This window comes from Pseudorca crassidens, chromosome 7, assembly GCF_039906515.1.
Source record: "Pseudorca crassidens isolate mPseCra1 chromosome 7, mPseCra1.hap1, whole genome shotgun sequence".
In the NCBI taxonomy this organism is placed as follows: Eukaryota; Metazoa; Chordata; class Mammalia; order Artiodactyla; family Delphinidae; genus Pseudorca; species Pseudorca crassidens.
This window is the reverse complement of record NC_090302.1, coordinates 26,201,198-26,223,311: the sequence shown is the minus strand read 5'-3', so window position 1 is coordinate 26,223,311 and position 22,114 is coordinate 26,201,198. Positions and strand designations below refer to the sequence as shown.

General features: G+C 46.3%; 1 protein-coding gene across 15 annotated transcripts in view; it reads left to right on the top strand.

Annotated features, from left to right (window-relative positions):
* Positions 1 to 22,114, top strand: part of ZNF462 (zinc finger protein 462) — a 145,352-nt gene that overhangs the window by 101,456 nt on the left and 21,782 nt on the right. For all 15 annotated transcript variants that reach the window (XR_010944922.1, XM_067743730.1, XM_067743728.1 and 12 more), the window contains 3 exons: positions 6,566 to 6,833; positions 8,742 to 8,878; positions 18,532 to 18,755. Coding sequence is in view for 14 of the 15 variants with exons in the window: in XM_067743730.1 (XP_067599831.1) it covers positions 6,566 to 6,833; positions 8,742 to 8,878; positions 18,532 to 18,755 (629 nt within the window). In the remaining variant the exon portion in view is untranslated. The remainder of the gene's footprint in view (positions 1 to 6,565; positions 6,834 to 8,741; positions 8,879 to 18,531; positions 18,756 to 22,114) is intronic.

Genomic DNA, 22,114 nt, shown 5'->3' with positions numbered 1-22,114 from the left:
CCTTGAGCCCTGGGGCATAATCATATCATACTCATGTAAGTGATACACATTATATGTCTATGACATGCATGCTGGCCAAACTAGAGCAGATCTTGGAGGAAGGAAGACCAGCTAGGAGGTTGTTAAGAGTTGCCCGGATGGGATCTGAGGACGTGAATGAACAGTGGGAAAGGTAGGCAGGGCCCTGGAGGAGGAATATGATTGGAGCTAAGAAATGACGTGTGTCTCTGGGATGTGGTACCTGGTGAAATGTGCTGCCACAGGAAACATCTGACAGTCTGAAGGAGGATTCCCACAGTTTGAGCTTGAACGAAGTGGTGAGCCACGGACTCACATTCAGAACGCCAGCGGAGATGCGTGAGCAAAGATGGTGGCCATGTGCAGCATGTTGAGTTTAAGGCGTCCACCAGACAGAGTTTTTCGGCTTTGGGTGAAGACTCAGATCATGTCTAAGCTCACTGATAAGCAGGAGGATTCTCTATCTCGTCACCAACAGATACCTGGGTTGCTGTCACGTACATGGAAATACTTGGACCCTTTTTGTCCTTTGCCTGAGTTTCTTAGCCATTGTATGATAGGAGTTGATGCCATTCCAAAAGCTTCCTGCCTGTTAACTAAAGTATGTCTTTAGCTGCTCTCTTGTCATCGTTGGTGTGCCCTTCTCAATTTTTCTAGGAACAGTGGGCAGTATTTCCAGCGTATTTGGGTCCCAACCCAACCCCTATACTTTGGGCATTTACCATATTAGTTGTTAAATTATCTACAGGTAATATTCTGTTTCTGATGCTACAAACCTTCAGTTGCCAAATCACCTGCTTTTCTGAAGATAATTACAACCTGTGCATCATTTTGAACTCTATGCTATTTTGGGACTTGCAGAGTTTCAATCCCTCCTTGTGCGATCTCCCTCACCCTCCGAAGTACACGTTTTTCTGCTCAGATTCATCCTCTGATCTTTATTTCTTTTCTCTGTAGGAATTAAGTCACTTTTGTTGTTGTTGTGATAAGAATGTAGTTGTTTAATTTCTATTTATGACTTAAGGTGGAGGTGTGGTGAATTGAACATTTCGGTAGCTTCACGTCTGGTAGTGATTTCATTAATTAACACACTAGCTAATACTAATTACGTTTATTAATGGAATTCAAGGTTCTCTTGACGTCCTCCCTCCATCTCCCTCACTCCTACTTCCATCAGTCACCAAGTACTGCTGGTACTGCTGATTTTGTCTTCTTCTCCACTAGGTCTTTGGAGATAAGGTGGCTCCATTGAGACTTATTTTTTCTTTGCAGTGTATCACCGTCAGTTATTTACACGTCTGTCTGAGACAGTGAGTTGCTTGAGGGCAGGGACCACGTCCTGCTGTTCCAGAACAGGGTCACCCATTGACTTAGATGTTCAATAAATGTTTGCTGAATGAATGGGTGTCATTTAACCGTTTGCTCCCCTGGCCGCCTCTAAAATTTGCTCGCCTAAAATCCTTTTGTCTTTTATTTTCTCCTGGTACTGGATTTGCCCTGACCAAAGAGCCTCTCTCCCAAGCCTGCATGAAAATCTAGCTCAAATATAATTAACTGTGGTCGCTGGCACCAAGGTACTGCTGCCACTTTTTCACCTTCACTCACACCCTCTCTGCGGAGCTGCGGAAAATTGAGAATTGATCCTCCCGTACAGCTTCCTTTTCAGATCACTCAGCGCATAAGGGAGCTGTCCTCTCTGCTGCTCCCACAATTTACTGCCCAATTGATTCTTACTCTTCCCTGTGTCTTCCTTAATCTTGCAATAGTTAAACTCTCCTGGTACTGTTCAGTTTTTCTCTTTGCCCCTTTTATTCCTGCAGTCAGTGGAGTTAAGTGTGTTAGACACAGAGCAGGCGTATATCTTCATAACAGCCAGCTACTCTGTGTTTCTCCTAGTAGATCAGGGCTCCTCGAAGGCATCCCTCGCACCTTCTTCTTTTTTGTTTTTGGCTGTGCCGTGTGGCTTGTGGGATCTTAGTTCCCTGACCAGGGATTGAACCCGGGCCCCCAGCAGTGAGAGCGCCGAGTCCTAACCACTGGACCGCCAGGAGATTCCTTCCTCGCACCTTCTTCGACTTTGAGTCCCTAGAGCCTGCCTATGGCCTGACACGAAGAGGGTGTCGAATATTTTGTTGGATCAGAATGTTCACGAGGACTTCATTCTGTCATGTTTATTGTTCTTCCAGAGTTCACTTATTTGTCGTTTGCTATAAAATAGATTTCCAGTGATTATTTCTGTGCTGGCTAATCTCTGGAGAAAAAAGAAAAGAAAACAAAACAAAACGCTTTGAATGGATACTTACCTGGGTTTGGCTGGAATTCTGGGGGTCTGGAATGAGAGCCAGAAATTTCCCATTTCTCCAGGAACCTGACTGAATGAGAGGGGTGGGTAGGAGGTCTCATCTGGAACTCAGCCCTTCCCCGGTTTGAAATCCTGAGCTGTCCAAGAGCCCCCGGAAAACACCCATCTCCCGTTTGTATTCGTGTACCTTTCTTTTCCCAGCCAAATCCCCCCGAGGAACGTTAGAGCGTTATCTTTCTAGGGCAGTTTATCCAGCATCTGACTTAAGCATGCCATTCGGGCAGGCGCATCTCCAGTTCTGGGTATTTGCAGTGCTTACCTGTGTAGCGTGCTTATAGAAGTGCCCCCTGGGTGGTCCCTTTTTTTTGTTTTTATAAAGCATTTTGAAATGTTGGATATTCTTTTTCTTTCCCAGGAATCTTACTTTGTTGATTCTTTTTTCCCATGTGCTCTGAAATGCTGGTTTTAGTGTTTTCTTTGGTATTCAGTTTAATATTATTTTCTCTTTGTGACCATTTCTACCTAGTCTGATGTTACTTTCTCAGCTGTCTCACCCTTGCTGCCATCTCTCTCTCTCTCTTCTCTGCTGTGTGTTTCTTGCTGATGGAACACTCAGATATTCTTTCATGTTCTTCTGACTTGCATCAGGGGACCCCGGAGGTCAACCCATTGAGTCAGATGCCTGATAGACAAGTTTCAGATTTTAGAGTCAGAGAGATCTTTGTTCCAATCCTACCTCTGCCTCTCGGTACCTGTGTGGCCAACCATTCTCAGCCCCAGCCATCTCATCGGTAAAATTGGCATGAGAACCTGTGTCGTACACCGTAGTGGTGAGAATTCGTTGTTGGCTGTTCAGTAACTTACAAAGCCCCACCTAGATGCGCTGTGACCATCCATTCTACAGTTCTGTTATGATCTTGCTTTTATAAAATCATTTTCCTATTATAGACAGTTTACAAAATGGATAGCTCCATATAACTTAGCTAAATTTATTTTATAACTGCAATTATAAATCATAATTTAATTTCTAAAACTTTGCACATAAATAAAGTCACAAGTCAGAGACCGACACTCTTTTCTGAGACTGCACGTCTCAGGGGTGGGTTAAGAATGGATGGACCCATAATGCCCTCTTTGCTGTTGGCTCCATCGTAGATACTCGTGGCCAAAGAGGCGGTAAAGATGTAACCTGTACTCCTGTGCTTTAGCTGCTGTATGTTCCCATGACCACAGGTCGGGCTCTGCAAGCACAGAGTGTTTTTCCTTTCCTTTTCTTAAGCTTGGAATGAAAGAAAAGAGTCTTAATGATGATTTTTAACTTATGTGACATGCCCTTCACTGCTAAGAATCTGTTTGTCTTTCTAACCTGGGCACAAAAGCATCCTCTTCTGCTCTTCTTTCTGGCTATGCCTCGTGAACAAACTGGGATTTTATGTAGCTCAGCAAATGGGCTTTTTTAGGATCAGTGGAATCAGACACACTCACGTCTTTGTCACTTTAGTGCCTGAAGTGCTAAAACTGTACATTATTCACAAACTCCAAGTGAGAGCGAGGAAGAGTGTGTCTTGGCACCAGAGAGGACAGTAAAGCTCTCAGAAGACCCAGAAAGTTATCACTTGGGCATTATTTCAAGTGTATCCTAAGTGGTGGGATTTGCTTCTTTCTGTAAGTAAACCTGTCCATCTGATTTTAACCAGGAAGGAAGGATTTTATGACACGGATACATACAGGTGTTCTCTTCACACAGCCATTTGTGAAGGCTGATGAGCTGTCCTTTCTTGGAATGCTTTCTCCACGACTTCTAGCATTTTTATTTCAAGTTTCATATCACATAGAAATACCCGTGTTAAAATTGAGAATGTGTTTTTTGAGATGGGTGGAATGATACGCCATAGACCCTAGAAACAAGAAAAATGTGTTGAGTCAGACTCCTCTCCCTTTGGGGAGTTTACCCAAGAGAGTCTTACGTGTGCTCTAGGTTGGGGGTGGCAGAAGGTAGGGGAGACGGATTGACCTGGTTTGTCTTCTGATTAGGAGCCAGTTTGTAATTTTGTTATAAAGGGACTGGAGCTGTCCAGTGCCTTGTGTCTGAGTCTTAGAGGCCGTGGTGGCTGCTTGTTGAGAAATGGGCTGTTCCTTTGTTTTGGTCTCTGGGGAGATTTGTGGATGGTCAACTGGTCAGGGCAGTCGGACCTGACTTCGGCCTGCTGGTCCCAGGATTTCTTTCCTGTAGAGCTAAGAGCAAACCAGGACCAGCACTTGGCGAGAGGGCAGGGCTGGCCGGGGTACTGGCGTGGCAGTGCTTTTCCAGCAGCTCAAGTCCCAGTTAACAGGAGAGGCGGGCAGAGCATGCGTTGTGCTTCATTGTGCGTGTGTCTGAAGCAGAAACTAGTCTTGAGAGCTTAACCAGAAAACATCTCAAACAGTCCATGAAATGGTAAACAAACCTGCTGTTGAAAGAAAGAATGAGAAGTTGACAGGTGCATTATTGTGATCCTGAGTGGGTTCCTCGGCTAGGCTAGGGTCGAGGAAGAAGGAAAAAGGAGATTAAAAGAATCGGCTGAAATGAATTCAGTTGTGTTAATGTCTTTCTTCCTTTGTCTTCAGTTTACACCTGGTAATGAACCCATGGAGGCTCGGAGATATTGTTCGAGTTTCCTTTTGTTTTATTTGTGTGTGTGTGTATGTGTGTGTGGCAGGTTTGTTCACAATTTCCAAAGGGGTTTTTTCCTCCATCCTGAGGAATATGAATTGAGGAGGGGAGGAGGAAACAAGAAGGGGAGGAATTTTAGTATTTCGAAGACGAGAGGTGACCCCACAATAAGGGAACTGCTCTGAGGCCGATGGGATGGGTGGCCCCAGTCTCATCAAATACGGGTTTTACAGAGCCCCCGCGTGTCCCGCCTGGGGAAATCACACTTTGGAAAATTAGGTGTCCATCAAATCAGGAGGAGGCTGGTACAGTTTCTGTCCCGTTTCCCCCCTGCTTTTTGAAAGGCTTAAGAAAAGAGTCCTTTGTTTTCTTTTCAAGGAAAGTTACACTGAAATTCATCTGTGTGGGATTCACAGACTCCCATTTGTGTCATTCATGGGCAGCCGTAGGTTATATAGGACAATGGTGGTGATAACGTTGGTGAATTCCTGACCTCGACATTCAGAGCTGCGTGTTGGGAAAAGGTTCAAGACCTTTTATTCTTTTCACTTGCTCGCTCTTTTTTAAAAAAAATTCTTATTTAAGGAAGAAACTGAGATTTTCCCACCTCCCGTCTGCATTAGATTTCCCCACCACATGACATTGGGCGTCACAGGCTGAAGATTTGTGCCTGTCACTTCCAGCATTTTCCTCCGAATTGCAAACTTTCAAATACCTTTTCAGGGAAACTTGTTTGGAATTTCATTTTAATGGGATTTATGAATAAATCTCCATCTTAATGCTGACTAAGCTGTAAACATCCATTCCTGGAGAACACTATTGGATTTTTATATTTTAAAATTTAAATCACTTGACAGGGAAGGCATAAAACACTTTATATTTGTGAGTGCCATGTGCTTGAGCATTTCCGTTAAAGGCTTTTTTCCCCCCGGTTGGCTTGAATAATTCTGGGCTGCAGAAGAGGAGATATTGCATCTTCTACTTGCCTTTCTCATGTGGATGCCTGTGTACATTGTGCGGGTTTGTTTATCTCACCTACAAGGATGGGGATTCTGTGGCAGCCTGTTGCCACGCTGCAATTTCCTTTAAAAAAAAGTTTACTTTCTTCCTTCACTTGGAAACCTTTAACCTCAGAATTTTATTTTTAAATGCTGTGAACCCTCAAAGTCAGATTAAAAGAAGTGACGCTTCCTCCCTACCTGCCTTTCCCCAGAGATGCGTTGTAGAATGTAAACGAAGATGAAAGCTGGGATCATAGTCAACCCCTTTAAAAAAATACTCAAAACTAGGGCTTCCCTGGTGGCGCAGTGGTTGAGAGTCCGCCTGCCGATGCAGGGGACACGGGTTCGTGCCCCGGTCCGGGAAGATCCCACAGGCCGCGGAGCGGCTGGGCCCGTGAGCCATGGCCGCTGAGCCTGCATGTCCGGAGCCTGTGCTCCGCAACAGGAGAGGCCACAACAGTGAGAGGCCCGCGTACCACAGGAAAAAAAAAACAAAAACAAAAAACTCAAAACTAATGTTGGGGGTTTTCAGGTGTCAGACCTCCACTGTGTTCTTTGTGTCTGGTGTCATCTTCCCCCATCTGTCCACAGACTCATCCTACTCCGAGCCTCCAGATGTGCAGCAGCAGTTGAACCACTATCAATCCGCTGCTCTGGCGAGAAACAACAGCCGTGTCAGCCCCGTGCCTCTTTCTGGAGCCGCTGGGGGCACTGAGCAGAAGACGGAAGCTGTTCTTCACTGCGAATTCTGTGAATTCTCCTCTGGCTACATCCAGAGCATCAGGCGCCATTACAGGGACAAGCACGGTGGGAAGAAGCTCTTCAAGTGCAAAGACTGCTCCTTTTACACAGGCTTTAAGTAAGTGGCATGAAAAACAGCCTTGAAAAACAAGGTGGCAGCACCCGCTTCACCCCTCACCCTGCTCTTCCCTTTCACTCTCCTATCTGGAGCTCATGGGAGGCCCTGCCTGTTGGATGAAGAAGGGGTTGTTGGGTCCAGTCTTCACAAGAGGAGGCTAGTTCCAGAAGACTGTTTTGGGGGTTTGGGGAAGAGATGAAGAGCTATATCAGAACAAATGAGTTTAAAAATCAGAGAAAATGGGTGCCCAAGGAGTGTGAGATCATGGCAAAGGATTTCCCTGACCCAGTATGTGAAACAGTGAGTGTTTTCCCTTTGGAAAACCACACCCTCACCCTCACCTTTTATTTTATTTGCCTTTGGGAGAAAAAAATATCTTCTTGGAAGCAAAGTCAAAGTCAAGAGAGAACACCGGCAGTCGTGACGCCCCTGCTACCCTTGTATAGATTTCTTACTTCTTAAGATCATGTTATTGAAAGACACCCAGAGAACCAAGACTCCACAGTGGGAAGACTAAACTTGAACAATCACAGAGAGATTGTTCCCATCTAGAAAAATATAATCCGGAGTCACCTTTGCTCCTGTGTATGAGAAAGATTGGCATGCTTCCTATCATTTAATCTAAACTCCTGTGATTTCATCTCATCCTGGGAGATACTGTTTAGGTTCATGGTTACGAGTGTAGAATATGGAGCCTGACTACCTGGGTTTGAACTCCAGCTTTGCCACTTACTGGCTGTATGACTTTGGACAAGTTACTAAGCCTCTCTGTGTCTCTGGTTCCTTATCTGTTAAAAAAAAAAAAAAAAAAAAAAGGACAATAATAGTACCTACCTTGGAGGGTGCTTGTGAGGAGTAAATGAAGCCGTAAAGTGCTTAGCGTAGTGCTTGGAGCAAAGGAAACACTAATAAGTGTTATTGTATCATAGATAGAAAGCTTTTATAATAATATGAAATGCTATAGTACAGATATAAAGCTATTATCTGCTCCTGCTGCCGTCGGGGCCTGGGCTTTAGGTCACTCCAGTATTTCAATACACACTCCACACAGAGAGGCTGGTGAGTAGACTTCATGCCCCCCCAAAAAACAGGAACTGATAGAAAAACAAGTCTCTTTTCCACCAACATCTTAGTTGCTTGGATTTAATGGAAAATGTGTTACATCTCTGACTATTAATGTGGTTCAGTTGTGTTTTAGATAAATATGTATGTGACCTTAGAAGTGAGAGAAGGCAAAAAGGACCCAGATAACAAGGGCCCACTGACAGGTGTACATGTTTCCCCAGAGAGAGGCACTCGGGTTAATAAGAAGGGGACCTTGCCCGTTAAACTCTTGGTTTCATCCATTTTTATGAGACATTTAAGGCTTTGTAAATTTTGAAGTTTTGAAAAGGATGGAGTGGGGAGGCAGTGGTACCCTCCGCCTCCGAGCTGGTACAGCAGCTCTGAGTTGCCTTTACGTGGTCATCAACCATCCTGACTTCCTAACCAGCCTGCCCTCCCCTGTTGCCTGGGAAGAGTCACCGAGGCAGCTGATAAATCTTCCAGCTTCAAAACAGTCCCTCTCCTTCTGAGCTTGATGAGAAATATATTCTCGTAGGGATTTTGTTTTAAGTTTAACAGGCAACTTCTAATTCTCAAGAATAAACTCAGGAGTCTGTTTCTTTCTTTTCAAACTCAGCCCTGCCTGAGCCCAGCCAGGTGGCAAAATTTCCAAAAAGAAGTTACCACTGCATGACAGTGCTTAGTTACTGCACGAGGGACCAGGGCACTCGTGGTCAGCAAACATGATGAACCACTGTGGTTTGGCCCCCGGGTGGAGTGTCTCTGTAGTAGGGTTGCTGGCAGGGGGTGTGAGTGAGATGCTCCTTGGTTACACTCATCGCCTCTCTCCCCACCTCCCTCCAGATCTGCTTTTACTATGCACGTGGAAGCCGGGCATTCGGCGGTCCCCGAGGAGGGCCCCAAAGATCTTCGCTGTCCTCTCTGCCTCTATCACACCAAATACAAACGCAACATGATTGACCACATCGTGCTGCACCGAGGTAACCTTCCAAGCTCGGTTTTCTTGTGCGGGGCGGGGGAAGGCGGCTCGGGTGGCGTTAGAGGGAAGCCGTCTCAAGGTGGAAGCGGCACCTTTGCCTGGTCCCTTGCTCCCCACCGTATCTCCCCTCAAGAAATCACAGCGCTCACCCTAGTGACAGCCAACAGGGTAAAAACATCTTCCAGCTGAGAGGATTTCCTTCACGTGGAGAGAGGCAAGGGTGATGGATTCTGCAGTGAACAGTTCTGCGGGGCTTCCCCCTGAGAGGGAGTTTTATATCCTGAGTCCTCCGCTCTCACGGCCTTGCTAAGGAAGGAGTGAATGAGAAGCAGAGTGGGTGGGTGAGGGCAAGGAGCTCTGTGGCTGTAAGCAGTTCTTTGGACGAACACCAAAATGATGATTTCCGAAGCAGAACGCGGAATTTCCCTTGAACTGGATGGAGAGAGAAAATTCTTAAAACTGAAAGTGGCCTGATATATGTTAGAAACCCCATAGGCTTTGCGTTTAAATTCTAGATTTAAAGCCTCCTGTGTTTAACCTCCCTCTCCTCCGTAAAAAGAGGTGACGAGTTATGCCTCTGAGGTGACGTATTGAGTGTCTAGTGTGTTCCATGTGGGTGCATCCTGGGTGTTCCGTAACCGTCGGCTCCTCTGCTAAGCTGGGGTACGTCTTTTAGGTCCTCTTTGTTTTTTCTTTGACTGGAGTTTACTGCTGGCCAATTCAAACAGTTAAACAACAGGCCTGTCTGCACTGGAAGGAAAAATATGTTTATGTAAAACCTACTTTATCCGGAAGAGATTCAAGCCAGAGGTGGATGGAAAAAGATGGCTAGAGTACCCGTTGCCAGTCTCTCTTGCTATTTCCACCTACTGACCTTTCCATCTCTCCTTCCTTCCTCCCTGCCTCCCTCCCTCTCTCCCTCCCTTCTTTTCTTCCTCTTCCTGCCTCTCTTCCTTCCTTTACCTCTAACCTGGGAAAGCTTTTAGGTATTTGCCGAAGATACCGAAAAAAGACTCGAAGGCAACAAGTGTCTTCTGCTGCCCTGCTGGGATGTTGCTCTGAAATGCTGGGCATCGCAGGGGGCGGGGGGAGGGGGCATTTTCAAAGTTTCCAGCATTTCCCCAGAGCCGCTGCCTTTGGCCGGCACGTTTTGTGACATGTCACCCACATCTGCTGCAAACTCCATGGAAGCCTCAACCTTCAGCACCCTCAGGTCCCCCTCCTCCCCGGGCAAGCTTATGAGATGTGACATGCCTGCTGGCGAGGACGTCCGCCTGCAAGCTAGGGAAAGCCACGCAGGAGCGTTTAGGCAGGAATTCCTGGCCCGACTGCCCCCTCCTGGTGTGCCTCCTCAGCCACCTGGCTTCCGGTCCCCCGGCCCATGTGTGTGTCGCTGGCTCTGTGCCCGCACTGCTTGGGGCGAGGCCAGGCGTCGTGCTGCTGTAGAACAGACAGCATCGGTGAGACCCCACTTTGGCGGTGGATTCTCTCTCTTTTCCATGTTGCTGCCTGGTGGGATCAGAGCCTTGATGCCTAATGCGCTTGATGACTTTCCTTCCCTGAGCTGAGAATTCAAGAAACGGAGGCAGAGAGAGAGAAGCGCATAATGCCTGGAGCATGCCACACCTGACATGGCGCTTCTCACACACGTTTACTTCATCGTCCAGCCACAGTGGGAGGGACAGTACTGTGACCCGTAGTCCTGTTATATGTACGTGAAGCTGGAAAAAACTTTTTCTTTGATTTAGTGTAGTTATTTACGATCGTTTCACAAAGGATTTAAGGTATCTTAAAAATAGTCGTGCAGAACTGTAGGATTAAAAACAAATGAGAAGGGCTTCCCTGGTGGTGCAGTGGTTGAGAGTCCGCCTGCCGATGCGGGGGACACGGGTTCGTGCCCTGGTCTGGGAAGATCCCACATGCCGCGGAGCGGCTGGGCCCGTGGTCCATGGCCGCTGAGCCTGCGCGTCTGCAGCCTGTGCTCCTCAACGGGAGAGGCCACAACAGTGAGAGGCCCGCGTACCGCAAAAACAAACAAACAAAAAAAGAAACAAATGAGAAGATTGGGGCAAATGCAGGATAAGGAGAAGGCAGTTGAAAGTCACGTCAAGTATGAAAAAGCTCACCTAGAGTCTGGGTACTCGGTGTCCGCCATGAGGCGCTGTGCGTTTGTTAGCAGTGGGCTGCAGTCGTGGCCCTGGGACTGCGGCCCACAGTAGGAGAGACAAAAACGGAATCAACTGGATTTAGAGTGTTTGTTAGACTCTTGAAATTTTGTTCAGGAATCTGAGATGCTGGAACCTGAAAGGAGTTTCTCTGCTGGGTTCTCCTGAGGGGACCGTGTAGGGTGTAGTGCATACTGTCCCCACCCTGAATCCCGTGCTGAGTCCCTTGGGCCCACGAGGGCTGAAGTAGTTTAACCAAAGTCATCCAGCCGGTGAGCAGGGAAGCTGTGTGTCAATGCAGTCCTCTGACCCCATGACCCATCCATCATATTGCCTGTCACTGGTTACTTACAGTCTCTTCTCTTTATTTATAGAGATGATTTATTTTAAAAGAGGCATCAGAGTATATAGATATTGTCCTCATTGGGGTCAGAAAGTACCCAACCTGGAATGAACATGAGCATTTGAGGGTTGGTGGTAATAATGACAACATCCATGGCAACAGCAATGGTTACTATTACTGAGAGCTTATTAGGTACCAGGTGCTGTGCTAAGTGCTTTCCAGTGAGTCATTTTATGGAATTTTCACAAAACCCTAAGTGGTAGCTATTACTGTTATCCCTGACAATAACAGAAAAAACAGGTTCAGAAAGACTGAGCATCTTACCTAAGGTCAGATGACTAATAAGCAACCCAGCTGGGATCTGAACCCAGGCTCGTCTGACCCCCAGCCCATGCCTTTACCCACCAGGCGTCACTGTCTCATCCTTGGGGAGGTGGTTGGTGTCAGTCTGTTGAGCGTTCTAGTGGCTGTGGCATTTGGGTCTGAGGATGGCGTGGTCTGGAGGCTGCAGGTCAGAGACGAGGACCACTGAGCTGCAGGGGGCAGGGTGCTTCGGGACAGCGTATCTGCCATCTGCATCCTGGCCTGGCTTTGGTGGCCATCCCAACTCAAAATGGCAGCTCAGTGGGAAGCTGGTCTCGACAAGTCAAGAGACAGGGCTGGGTGTCTGCCTGGCAATTTCGAGTTGGGGCTGATCTCAAAGTAACCAGATGTGGCTCTTCCTCCACCTGTGCTTTCCTTACTCTGTGGATGAATAAACATCTTTGGTCTCTAGAGCCTGCAGTACGAGATCTTTCTGAGACCTTAGTTAATTAAAATACGTGGAATGAAAGGCAAGAAAAGCAACTTCTGAACTGGCCCTGAGACTGCGCTGCTGTTTGCAAGACTGGAGTCTCCTCAGCTTTTTGTTCAGACAAATTGCTATATTTACATAGGGAGGAAGGGAAAGAGAATCCGTTTCACTCCTGGGAAATCTGAATGAGAAATAACCATGGAATTACGTTGGCTGTGGCAAAAGAGAGCAAGCATACTGTTTGTCCGTGCATTCAGCAAACATTCATTATTTGCTCGTTTCATGCCACGCCGTGCTGCGTTCTTTGGGTTAAGATGGGATGCACGAGACCCAGTCTGCCTCTTCAAGGAGATGAAGCGTGTGCATAAGTCCATATAAGATAATGAGTGATCAGTATCTAGGAGACTCCCAGTGGCAGATATATTTCTGTTTAGGGTAGAAAAAGGTGGTAGAGCGGGTAGCTTTCAAACTGATCCATGATAACATTTCGGCAGGCAGAGAAGACTTAAGGTGGGTGTATTCGTTATCTGGGGGACTTAACAAAAGTGCATCCTCTTTCTGTTTTGGAGCCCGGAAGTCTGAAATCCAGGCGTTCATAGGGCTGGGCCCCTCCTCGAGTCACTAGGAGAGAATCCTTGCTTGTCTCTTCCCGGCTTCTGCTGGCTCCCGACTTCCCTGGGCTTCCCTTGCCTTGTGGCTGCATCATCACTCCAGTCTCTGCCTCATCTGCACATGGCCTTCTGTGTGTGTGTGTGTGTGTGTGTGTGTGTGTGTGTGTGTGTGCGTGTGTGTGTGCGTGCGTGCACGTGTGTGTGTCGGTGTGCCCTTTCCTCTTCTTATAAGAGCACTGGATTTAGGACCCACTCTAACCCAATATGATCTCATCTGGACCTTGTCTTGACTAACATGCAAAGACCTCATGTCCCAATAAGGTCACATTCTGAGGGGCCAGGTGGACATAAATTTCTGGGAGCACCGTTTGACTCACTACAGAGTGGAAGGAGAATTTTAACAAACCAGTCAGGTGAGTGGAAGCAAGACGTGTTTACAGAGTGGTATCAGACTGTTCTGAAGAGAATAGGAGACAAGCCTAGGAAAGTATATTCCGGCCAAATTAAGGAGGGCTTGGGTACCAGCACAGGGGTAGAACGTTACTCTGTAGGTAGTTGGGAAGCTGCGGTACTGATGAGACACCTGTGAATTCTAATTTAGCAAAGATTGAAGCCAAGGATTATAGACCCATCTCTTGGAGGAGCTGTGAACTTAGGTCAGATCAGCATTTGGTGAGGTTGACCATGATCGGACCAATTTAACTGGAGAAAAATTAAGCCCTGAGACTTCTGTTTCAAGGAGAAGGTTGGTGGTAGGAGGTTTGGTGGGTTTTCATTCATGCCACAAACACACACTGAACACCCGTCCTGTGCTAGTGTTGCTTTAAGCTCTAGGGATACAGCCGGGAAGAGTCAGGCCAGGTCTGGGCACTGAAGGCGCTTGAGCTTTAGTGGCAAGAGAGACAGTGAACAAAGGAGTAAACAGTTTCGGGAGTATGTTTCCACTGAGCTCTTTTTTTAAAAAATAAATTTATTTATTTTTGGCTGCATTGGGTCTTCGTTGCTGTGCACGGGCTTCTCTAGTTGCAGTGAGCCGGGGCTACTCTTCATTGTGGTGCACGGGCTTCTCATTGCGGTGGCTTCTCTTGCTGCGGAGCACGGGCCCTAGATGCGCGGGCTTCAGTAGTTGTGGCTCGCGGGCTCTAGAGCGCAGGCTCAGTAGGTGTGGCACACGGGCTTAGCTGCTCCGTGGCACGTGGGATCTTCCCAGAGCAGGGCTCAGACCTTGTGTCCCCTGCACTGGCAGGCAGATTCTTAACCACTGCCCCACCAGGGTAGTCCCTCCACTGAGCTCTCGTCACCATTGGAAGCACAATGCCTCATGCATCGCTTTGCCTAGACGTCCCTTGTATATGTACAGCAAACCTGGGTATAAAAAGCTGGGCACAGATTGAATTATAGGCATGAAACAGTTCTGCCAAATATTTACATTATAATTATGAAGCTGTGTAATCACCGAGACTGGTCTCCAGTTGGCTGGTTAACCTCTCCGTTTCCCAGCCTATAACCTCAATACGTACACAGATGCTGAGTACAACTGAACCCTGCAGGTGGGTGTCTTTTTGGAACTGAACTAATCTCCCCTAATTGATCTGATCAGTATCATTTTTCTTGAGAAAAAAAAAAATCTACGGTGAGATTGATAGTCTTTCGTTTTATTCAGTGAGATTACACGTTCCCTTCCTCCCCATCACGTGCTTTGGCCTGTTAGAATTAGAGGTGCAGTTCCCAGCTCTGTCTGGCTTGAGGGTGGTAGCCTGGCTGATGGCAAAACTTCTTACGGGACCTGTTGTGCTTATGTTTCTGCGTGTCTGTTTATGGTTATATTTGGGGATGGTGGCTTTCTAGTTCTCAGCCTTTGTCAGTTGTTTGGCTGAGAGAGGGTAACAGGTGCGTCTTTGGTTTGGCCCAGAGAGGGTCTCGGCCCTCTACCATGGTAACCTGCATTCAGAGTTTGTTGGAGTGAGCGACTTCCAGATCTCCCCCAGCTTCCTGTAGGCCTGGCACGTTGTGGGGAGGAAACCCATGTGTGTTGTGGGCTCCCTTTCGGGAAGGATTTTTCCTTGGTGATTCTGGGCTCCACAGTGATGTGGGTTTTCACTGTTTTGAGCAGAAGTGACCCCCTCACCCCCGCCTCGGTAGTGGCGATCTTGCAGATTTTTCCACCCGGCACACGCTTCCGGGCTCTTGGTGAACTTTAGCACCCACGTGCTACAGTGTGGCGTTGCTCCGGGCTGGAGCCTCTTGGCTTTTCTGTCCAGCTGCGATGCTAAGCCACCTTTTGAGTGTGAGGAGATGAGAGACACGATCTATCTTGTAGTCAGACTGGTGAAGTCATAATATTTTTGCAACCAGAGCTGGAAGCTGAGTCACAATGAGTGTGATTCAGGCCTTGATTTCTTACCCAAGGTAATTTCGAGAGGTGTGAAGTCAGGAAAAGACCCACAGTTGTCGCTGCCCCCGTAGAAAAAGCCCCAAGCGCTGAGCTTATGTAGCCAAGACAGGGCTCAGGCCCCACCTGGAAACATTCCAGCCTCCCACTTTAGGACCTTCACTGGCCTCCACCGTGAATAACCTTATTGAGAAAACGCTATCGGCCCTTCACCTGCTTTTTAGAGTCCGTCTTGTTTTATATCTTGGTCATGTTAACCATGTTTGTAGAAAGGAAAAAAAAGATAACTTTTTTCTAAAATTAACATCCATATAACTAAGAGACTTGGGACATACTGTAGTTAACGTCTTAGTTTGGAAATGGGAAGTCTTACCTTTCAGGATACGTTAGCAGGGAAATGACCTTCTATGAAATCCAGAAGATATTTGAAAGAAATACAGATAGAAATGGTTGCCTTAGACACCGATAGCTTTTGTGATTTTGAACTATTAGGACTAAAAGGCTTAGCAGTGCATGGCGAACAGACTGGATGTGCCCAGAGAGCTCTTCTCAGGAGGAACAGAGGAGGGTGCGGGTAAAGGTCAGCGGACCCAGGCTCCCAGGTCACAACTTTGTGCTGAACTAGAGGAGCGACTTCGAGGAAGTAGCTTAACTGGTCCGTTCTCGGCTTTCACTGGAGATAATCAAACTGACTTTGCAGGGCGTTGTGAGAATAAAAAGTAGCTGAGAGGATCGAACACCTAACCATGCTTGAAACATAGTGAGCCCTTAATAAACGGGAGCAGCCGTTCCCATTCACTGTTATGGTTTCACGTCCAAGGTATTATTCTGGGTGCTCCTGACTCTGTGCAAAATGCATTTAGACACACAGTGTGAAATAGGAAACTGCAAAGAAGACTAACCAAAGTGGTAGAGGAGTTGAAAAGGAGACCTATTAAAAAAAGCACAAGCTTGAAAGAAACGATTATTTATGGGGGAGAAGGGAAGACTGGAGGGCGACCGAATGTCTTCAAGGTGTTGAGGCGTCGTTATGTGGAAAATTATAGCCAGCTGTTCTCCATCTCCACGGAGGTCGACAGAACCGGGGCCGACGGGACAGGCCAGAGCCGAAGAAGGAAAGGGGAAGCAGTAGAAATGACAAAATATAAATCAGGAGCAAACACAGAGAGCATGGGGTGGGGGGAGGGTGCGAGTCCCAACACTTCCCATGAACTCCTGAGCTGCAGGGTGGAACCGGTCCCCTCGCTTCAGCCTGCCCCCCGTCTCTTGCCGTGGGCGCCAGCTTGCTCGTAGCTCATGGCCACGCCTGTCTAACCCAGGGCAGCTGGACTGAATAGTTGGCACTTGACCTGGAGCGTTGTCTCAGTCGGGGTCCATCTTGCTTCTTCAGGGTGCAGCTGTCTGGAGGCATTTTCTGTCGGCGTGACTGGGGGGGAGGAGGTGCTGCTGGCCTTGGTGGGCGGGGGCCTGGGGTGCCGATGATACACATGCCGCACTGCACGGGAAAGCCTCCCACAGCAAAGCATTATCTGGCATCAGAACATCAGTAGTGCTGCTGTTGAGCAAACCTGGATTAGAGGAGTAGAACATCACAGGCTGGGCTTTCTTAAGGCTCATTAGTTTACGCCAAAGCATTTTTTCCCTCCATTTACACCAAACCGTGGAACTGAATGGTTAGAAGACTGTTACAGCATTTACTATTCTAAGAAAATGTGTGGATTCCATTATAATCATGTGTTTCTTAGCTGTCTGCTCTACTGTGGTTTAAAAATATTTATATTTCTAAATAAGCGACTGACTCTTTGTACAGGGAAAATAACATATGCATTAGAGCTCCAGGGAGTGTGGTGCAGACACCACCTTCCACGCTTCCTCTGCCCAGATTCTTGCTGGCCAATTAATCGCTGCATTCAAGGGCTCCCACGGCAGGGACTGCCCTGCACTGAGAATGTGCTGGTTGAGAGAAAGACAGGGCTTCAGGTGGGAAAATTGGCCCCCAGGGGCCAAACACAGGCCAGCAACAAAGGGAGGCCTCCCAGAGTGAGCGGCTTCACACAACATCTTGATGCTCTGGAAATGTTGCCACTCGGTGACTCTGAGGGTACAGCACACTTTCCTGACTTACTAATACATTGCTCTTTCTAAATAATATATGTTGTGTGTGTCCATCTGTAAACTTTCAGAGTCTTCTGAAATTCAGACACAGCATGAAAGCACACGCTATATTTGATCCTTGCATAAATAGCACAGATTTTAATTTTATCCCAGTTACGGATATCTGGCGCGTGTGCCGAAACTCTGGGCAGACTGGTGTGAAATTTAACTTGAGCAGCTAAACACAAGGGTGAGAGAGCACAAAATAAACAAGCACACACACTTCCAGCCCTACAGCATTTGGTATGTGAATGGGAAAAGCACCCAAATCCTCTCTCTCTTTTATTTTCTCCCTTGTGACAGTCAGATTACAGATTGTCTGTAAAGGCACAAATCCTCCACATCTCCCACGCCACCCCTTTCTCCCCCGGAAGGCTGCCTGCAACCGTTTCATCTGCCTGAGTTCTTCCGAGGTGCAGTTGGAGTTTCAGTGAATGAAAGTGTCCAGGATGCTTTGTTTTCAGATTCGAACTTAGATTAGAGATTCCCTTGGTTTCCAGAAAAGGAAAACAGTCTCCTTGAGAACATCTTGGAAGGGGAAACAGGAATGGAATTGGAAACGATGGGAAATAACAGACTTGCGGTTTGGTAGATGGGCATGGGGATCTCGGTTTGGGCAATTGCAGAGTTTGTGACCCCTAGAGAGTTACTTAAAAGCTCAGTTCCTTGCTTTACTAATTTGTAAAAATGGGAATAACTCCAGCCTAATAGAGCAGCTAGGGAGGTACACAGTGGTGGCACATAGGTGCTCCGAAAATGTCATTTTCCTTCCCCCTTAAAGACACCTGTGACATCCGTAAGTCCAGCCTAAATGCCACGTGCTGAGGAAGTAGGATGCGCTGTTGCTGCTGATAATCACTCATGTTGGTACAAATTCTGTTCTTCTCTCCTCCTTTAATCATCTCCATTCAGGAATTCGCCAACACCTTTCAGCCTGCCCACCCCTGTTTATAGGCCATTCTGGGTATTAAGTACACAGAGAGCTTTTGACCTTAGAAACACCTGTGTGTCCCAGCGGACTGTGTTGATTTGGGGGGTTGGAGGAGGGACGGTGGGCATGTGCATGCAGTTCACGGACCTGGAGCCATGAGAAGTAGCAACAGTGGATGGGTGAGTCTCTCCTTGTACTCCCGAGAGAGGACATCTGCCTTCCATCAGTAAAAATTCCCATCTTTATATTCAATTTGTTTCCACAGAAGAGCGCGTTGTCCCCATTGAAGTATGCCGATCCAAACTGTCAAAATACTTGCAGGGAGTAGTTTTCCGCTGTGATAAGTGTACCTTCACCTGCTCCAGTGACGAGAGCCTCCAGCAACACATAGAAAAGCACAATGAACTGAAACCTTACAAATGCCAGCTCTGCTACTATGAGACCAAGCACACGGAGGAACTGGACAGCCACCTTCGGGATGAGCATAAGGTACGGGCCTGGCCTCCCTCCTCCCACCCCCGCCCCCAGCACACCTGGGGGAGGGGCTGGGCCAAATTTAGCCACACCCATTGTGTGCAAGACAGAGACACGCGCCAAAGTAATGTTTAAAATGAGGTTCAGTTTATTCTTTTATAAAAGAACTGTAAGGTCGTTTTAGAAAAGTGGAACACGTAGGTGGGGGAGAGAGAACCACCTGTAATGCTACCCCCACATCCAACTGCTTAACATTTTTGGTCTCTTCTATGCCCACTTTCCTTTGTTTTATTTAATTATGATTCTACCTTACATGAAAGAGCATATCTTTCCTTTCTTGTTCTTAACTTAACCCTAACTGGAGTATTTTTCCATGTTATTTTTTATTTTTTTGCGGTACGCGGGCCTCTCACTGCTGTGGCCTCTCCCGTTGCGGAGCACAGGCTCCGGACGCGCAGGCTCAGCGGCCATGGCTCACGGGCCCAGCCGCTCCGCGGCATGTGGGATCCTCCCGGACCGGGGCATGAACCCGCGTCCCCTGCATCTGCAGGTGGACTCTCAACCACTGCGCCACCAGGGAAGCCCTTCATATTATTTTAAATGTACTATCACGAGAGTTGATGAACTTTTTCCATAAAGGGCTAGATCGTAATAGTTCAGGCTTTGCAGGCTAGATGGTCTCAGTGGCAGATACTCAGCTCTGCCCTTGTAGCAAGAAAGCAGCCCTAGACAAGACAAAAATGAATGGTCATGGCTGTGTTCCAATAAAACTTTATTTACAAAATTAGGCGACAGGCTGTGGACCCTTAGTTGCTGGCCCCTGTTCTATCTGGTGGCTCTGCCGGTGTGTCCCTCAGTCATGTAGGTTGTTTCTGATATATTGCTGACTACAAAAATTTTCCAAGGCTTTGCTATTCATGTCTGAACATTGTAAGGACTGTGCAGTATGTGTTTTATTTGTGGAGGGAACAGATTCGTACAGGACATAAAATAAGGGGTTTATGAAAAAGAATTCTCTTCCAAAAGTCTGCTGATCAGAGGGTAAAGTCATCCCAGATGGCTTCCTCACTTCTCTGAGGACTTGTGTGGCGCATCAGGAGTTGAGACAGTTGTTTCTGGTTTTGTATATTGTCCAGAGTGTGGGGAGTGTGGGGGGGGGGCAGGGATGATCAGTATTTGTTTCATGAAAAGAGCCTATTGAAATGTTTTCTAATTAACCAACAAATCCAAAACATCTAGTGCGTGTTTACCTAAGGCACAATGAGAAGCACTTTTGATACTGTTTCCTTTTTTCCTTGCTCTGTGTACGGTCAGTGGAAATAACAGCTTCTCTTTTCTGGACTTACAAACCCAAGTTATAAAGATTCCTGTCTGAGTCATCTGCACCAAGGGTTAGAATTTTTCTGTGGGGTGTTGAGAGAGAAGGCTGAGCTTATCACCCATCTACAGTTTAATAGTTTGATGCTAACTTTTCTGCTTTGGAATGCCTTCATTTTCTAATGTGTCTCCCCAAAAATGAAAGCAGAGAAGAAAAGCCTGAATTACCTCACTTAAAAACTTCCAATACCCTTTCTTATCCAAACTTCCTGGGCATTTCTGCCCCCAGACTGAAAGGAAAATCACTTATCTATCTCAAGCTAAGCTTTCTACAGTTATGCACACGTGTCTTATTTATGTAACCACCTCGGATCTTTTCATTGTAGTGTTGAAGCCATCAGACTGGTATTTTGGGACTGAGCAAACCAGGAAGGTAGATTCTTCCCCAATGGTTGCACAGTAGCTGTGAGTCACTGGAGAATTCCAGAGAAGGCTAGAAACCATACCAGATGTGAAAGCAGGCGGAAACGTGGGGCTTTGGAATATGCATCAAGCAAACGGGTTACTCAGGAAACTAGGAGCCCAGTTTAGGACTTTTGGAGCCAGACAGACCTAGGTTTGAATTTTGTCTCCACCATTTACTGTACAGCAGGTTACTTCAATTTCTCTGTCTGTTTCCTGATTTCTAAATGGGAACCAGTATACTCTTCTCAGAAGTTGTGTAAGATTAAATGAAGTCCTGGTATTTCCCACACTTTGAGAGCCGCGTCTCAGTCTATTTGTGAATTGAACTGTGCTCAAATACAACAGCAACCTATCAGAAAGGCGGTTGTGTCCCTAAAGACCTAAAATGATCTATAAAGTCACTAACTCTACTTTGCATTTTAGACATGGTCTTTGATATGTTATATTTTCATTATGCCGTGTTCGATTCTTTAATCTTACTGCCTCTCATGGTTGACCAGCTTATTAAGTCCAGCAAGCACCTAACTGAGGCTAAAGAATTGGCACTCTCAGCACGGCTAATGATTTTCACCTTTGTGTCAATCGTTGTGAAGTTTGAGGCTCGTGCGTATTAACTGTTCCTTCTTTTCTAAATGGTGAATACAAAATGCAATTTGAATGTTTGAAATAATTATCCAAACATTACTTTATAAACATAGACAGCAGTGCTGCTGAAAGTGAATTTTTGACTGATAGGCAGTGACAATAATTATAAACGGTCATTCATTGGGGTGAAGGATATACAACAGCCTGATTTCAGCATTCATGATAAAGGGTGTAGGAGTATCAATAAACAGTGTACTAAAGAGAAGTTTGCTAGTGATTGAAATACAAAAGTCAAGAACCATGAGGCAAGAACAAGAAATTAAAGCCATAAGAATTGGAAAGGAAGGAATAAACCTGTTTTTGTTCACAGACAGTGTGATCTTTGTAGGTAGAAAATCCTAAATAATCTATTTTAAAAGATACTAGAATATTAGTGAGTTTAGCAGAATTGAAGGATGTAAGATCAATATACAAATGCCAGTTATATTTCTATATACTAGTAATGGACAGTCTGAAAAAATGAAATTTTAAGAAGATCAGTTTCATTTATAATATCAAAAAGAATAAAAATGCTTAAGAATAAACAAGAACTGTGAAAGCCATATGCTGAAAACTACAGAATGTTGTTGAGAGAAATAAAAGAACTAAGTTGATGCAGTATATACCATGCTCATGGATTAGCAGACTCAATATTGGTAATGCTTCCCAAACTGATCTACAGATTCAGTGTAATCTATCAAAATCTCAGTAGGCTTTTTTCTTTGGTAGAAATTGACAGACTGATGCTAAAATGTATATGGAAATGCAAGGGACCTAGAATAGCCTGAACAGTATGAAAAAAGAACAAAATTGGAAGACTCACCCACCCTTCCTTATTTCAAAACTTTTACTGTAAAGCTACAGTAATCCAGAAAGTGTGGTATTGGTATAAGGACAGATGTATGGATCAGTGGTGCAGAAGAAAAAGTCCAGAAATAAACCCTAATATATGTGGCCGGTTGATGTTC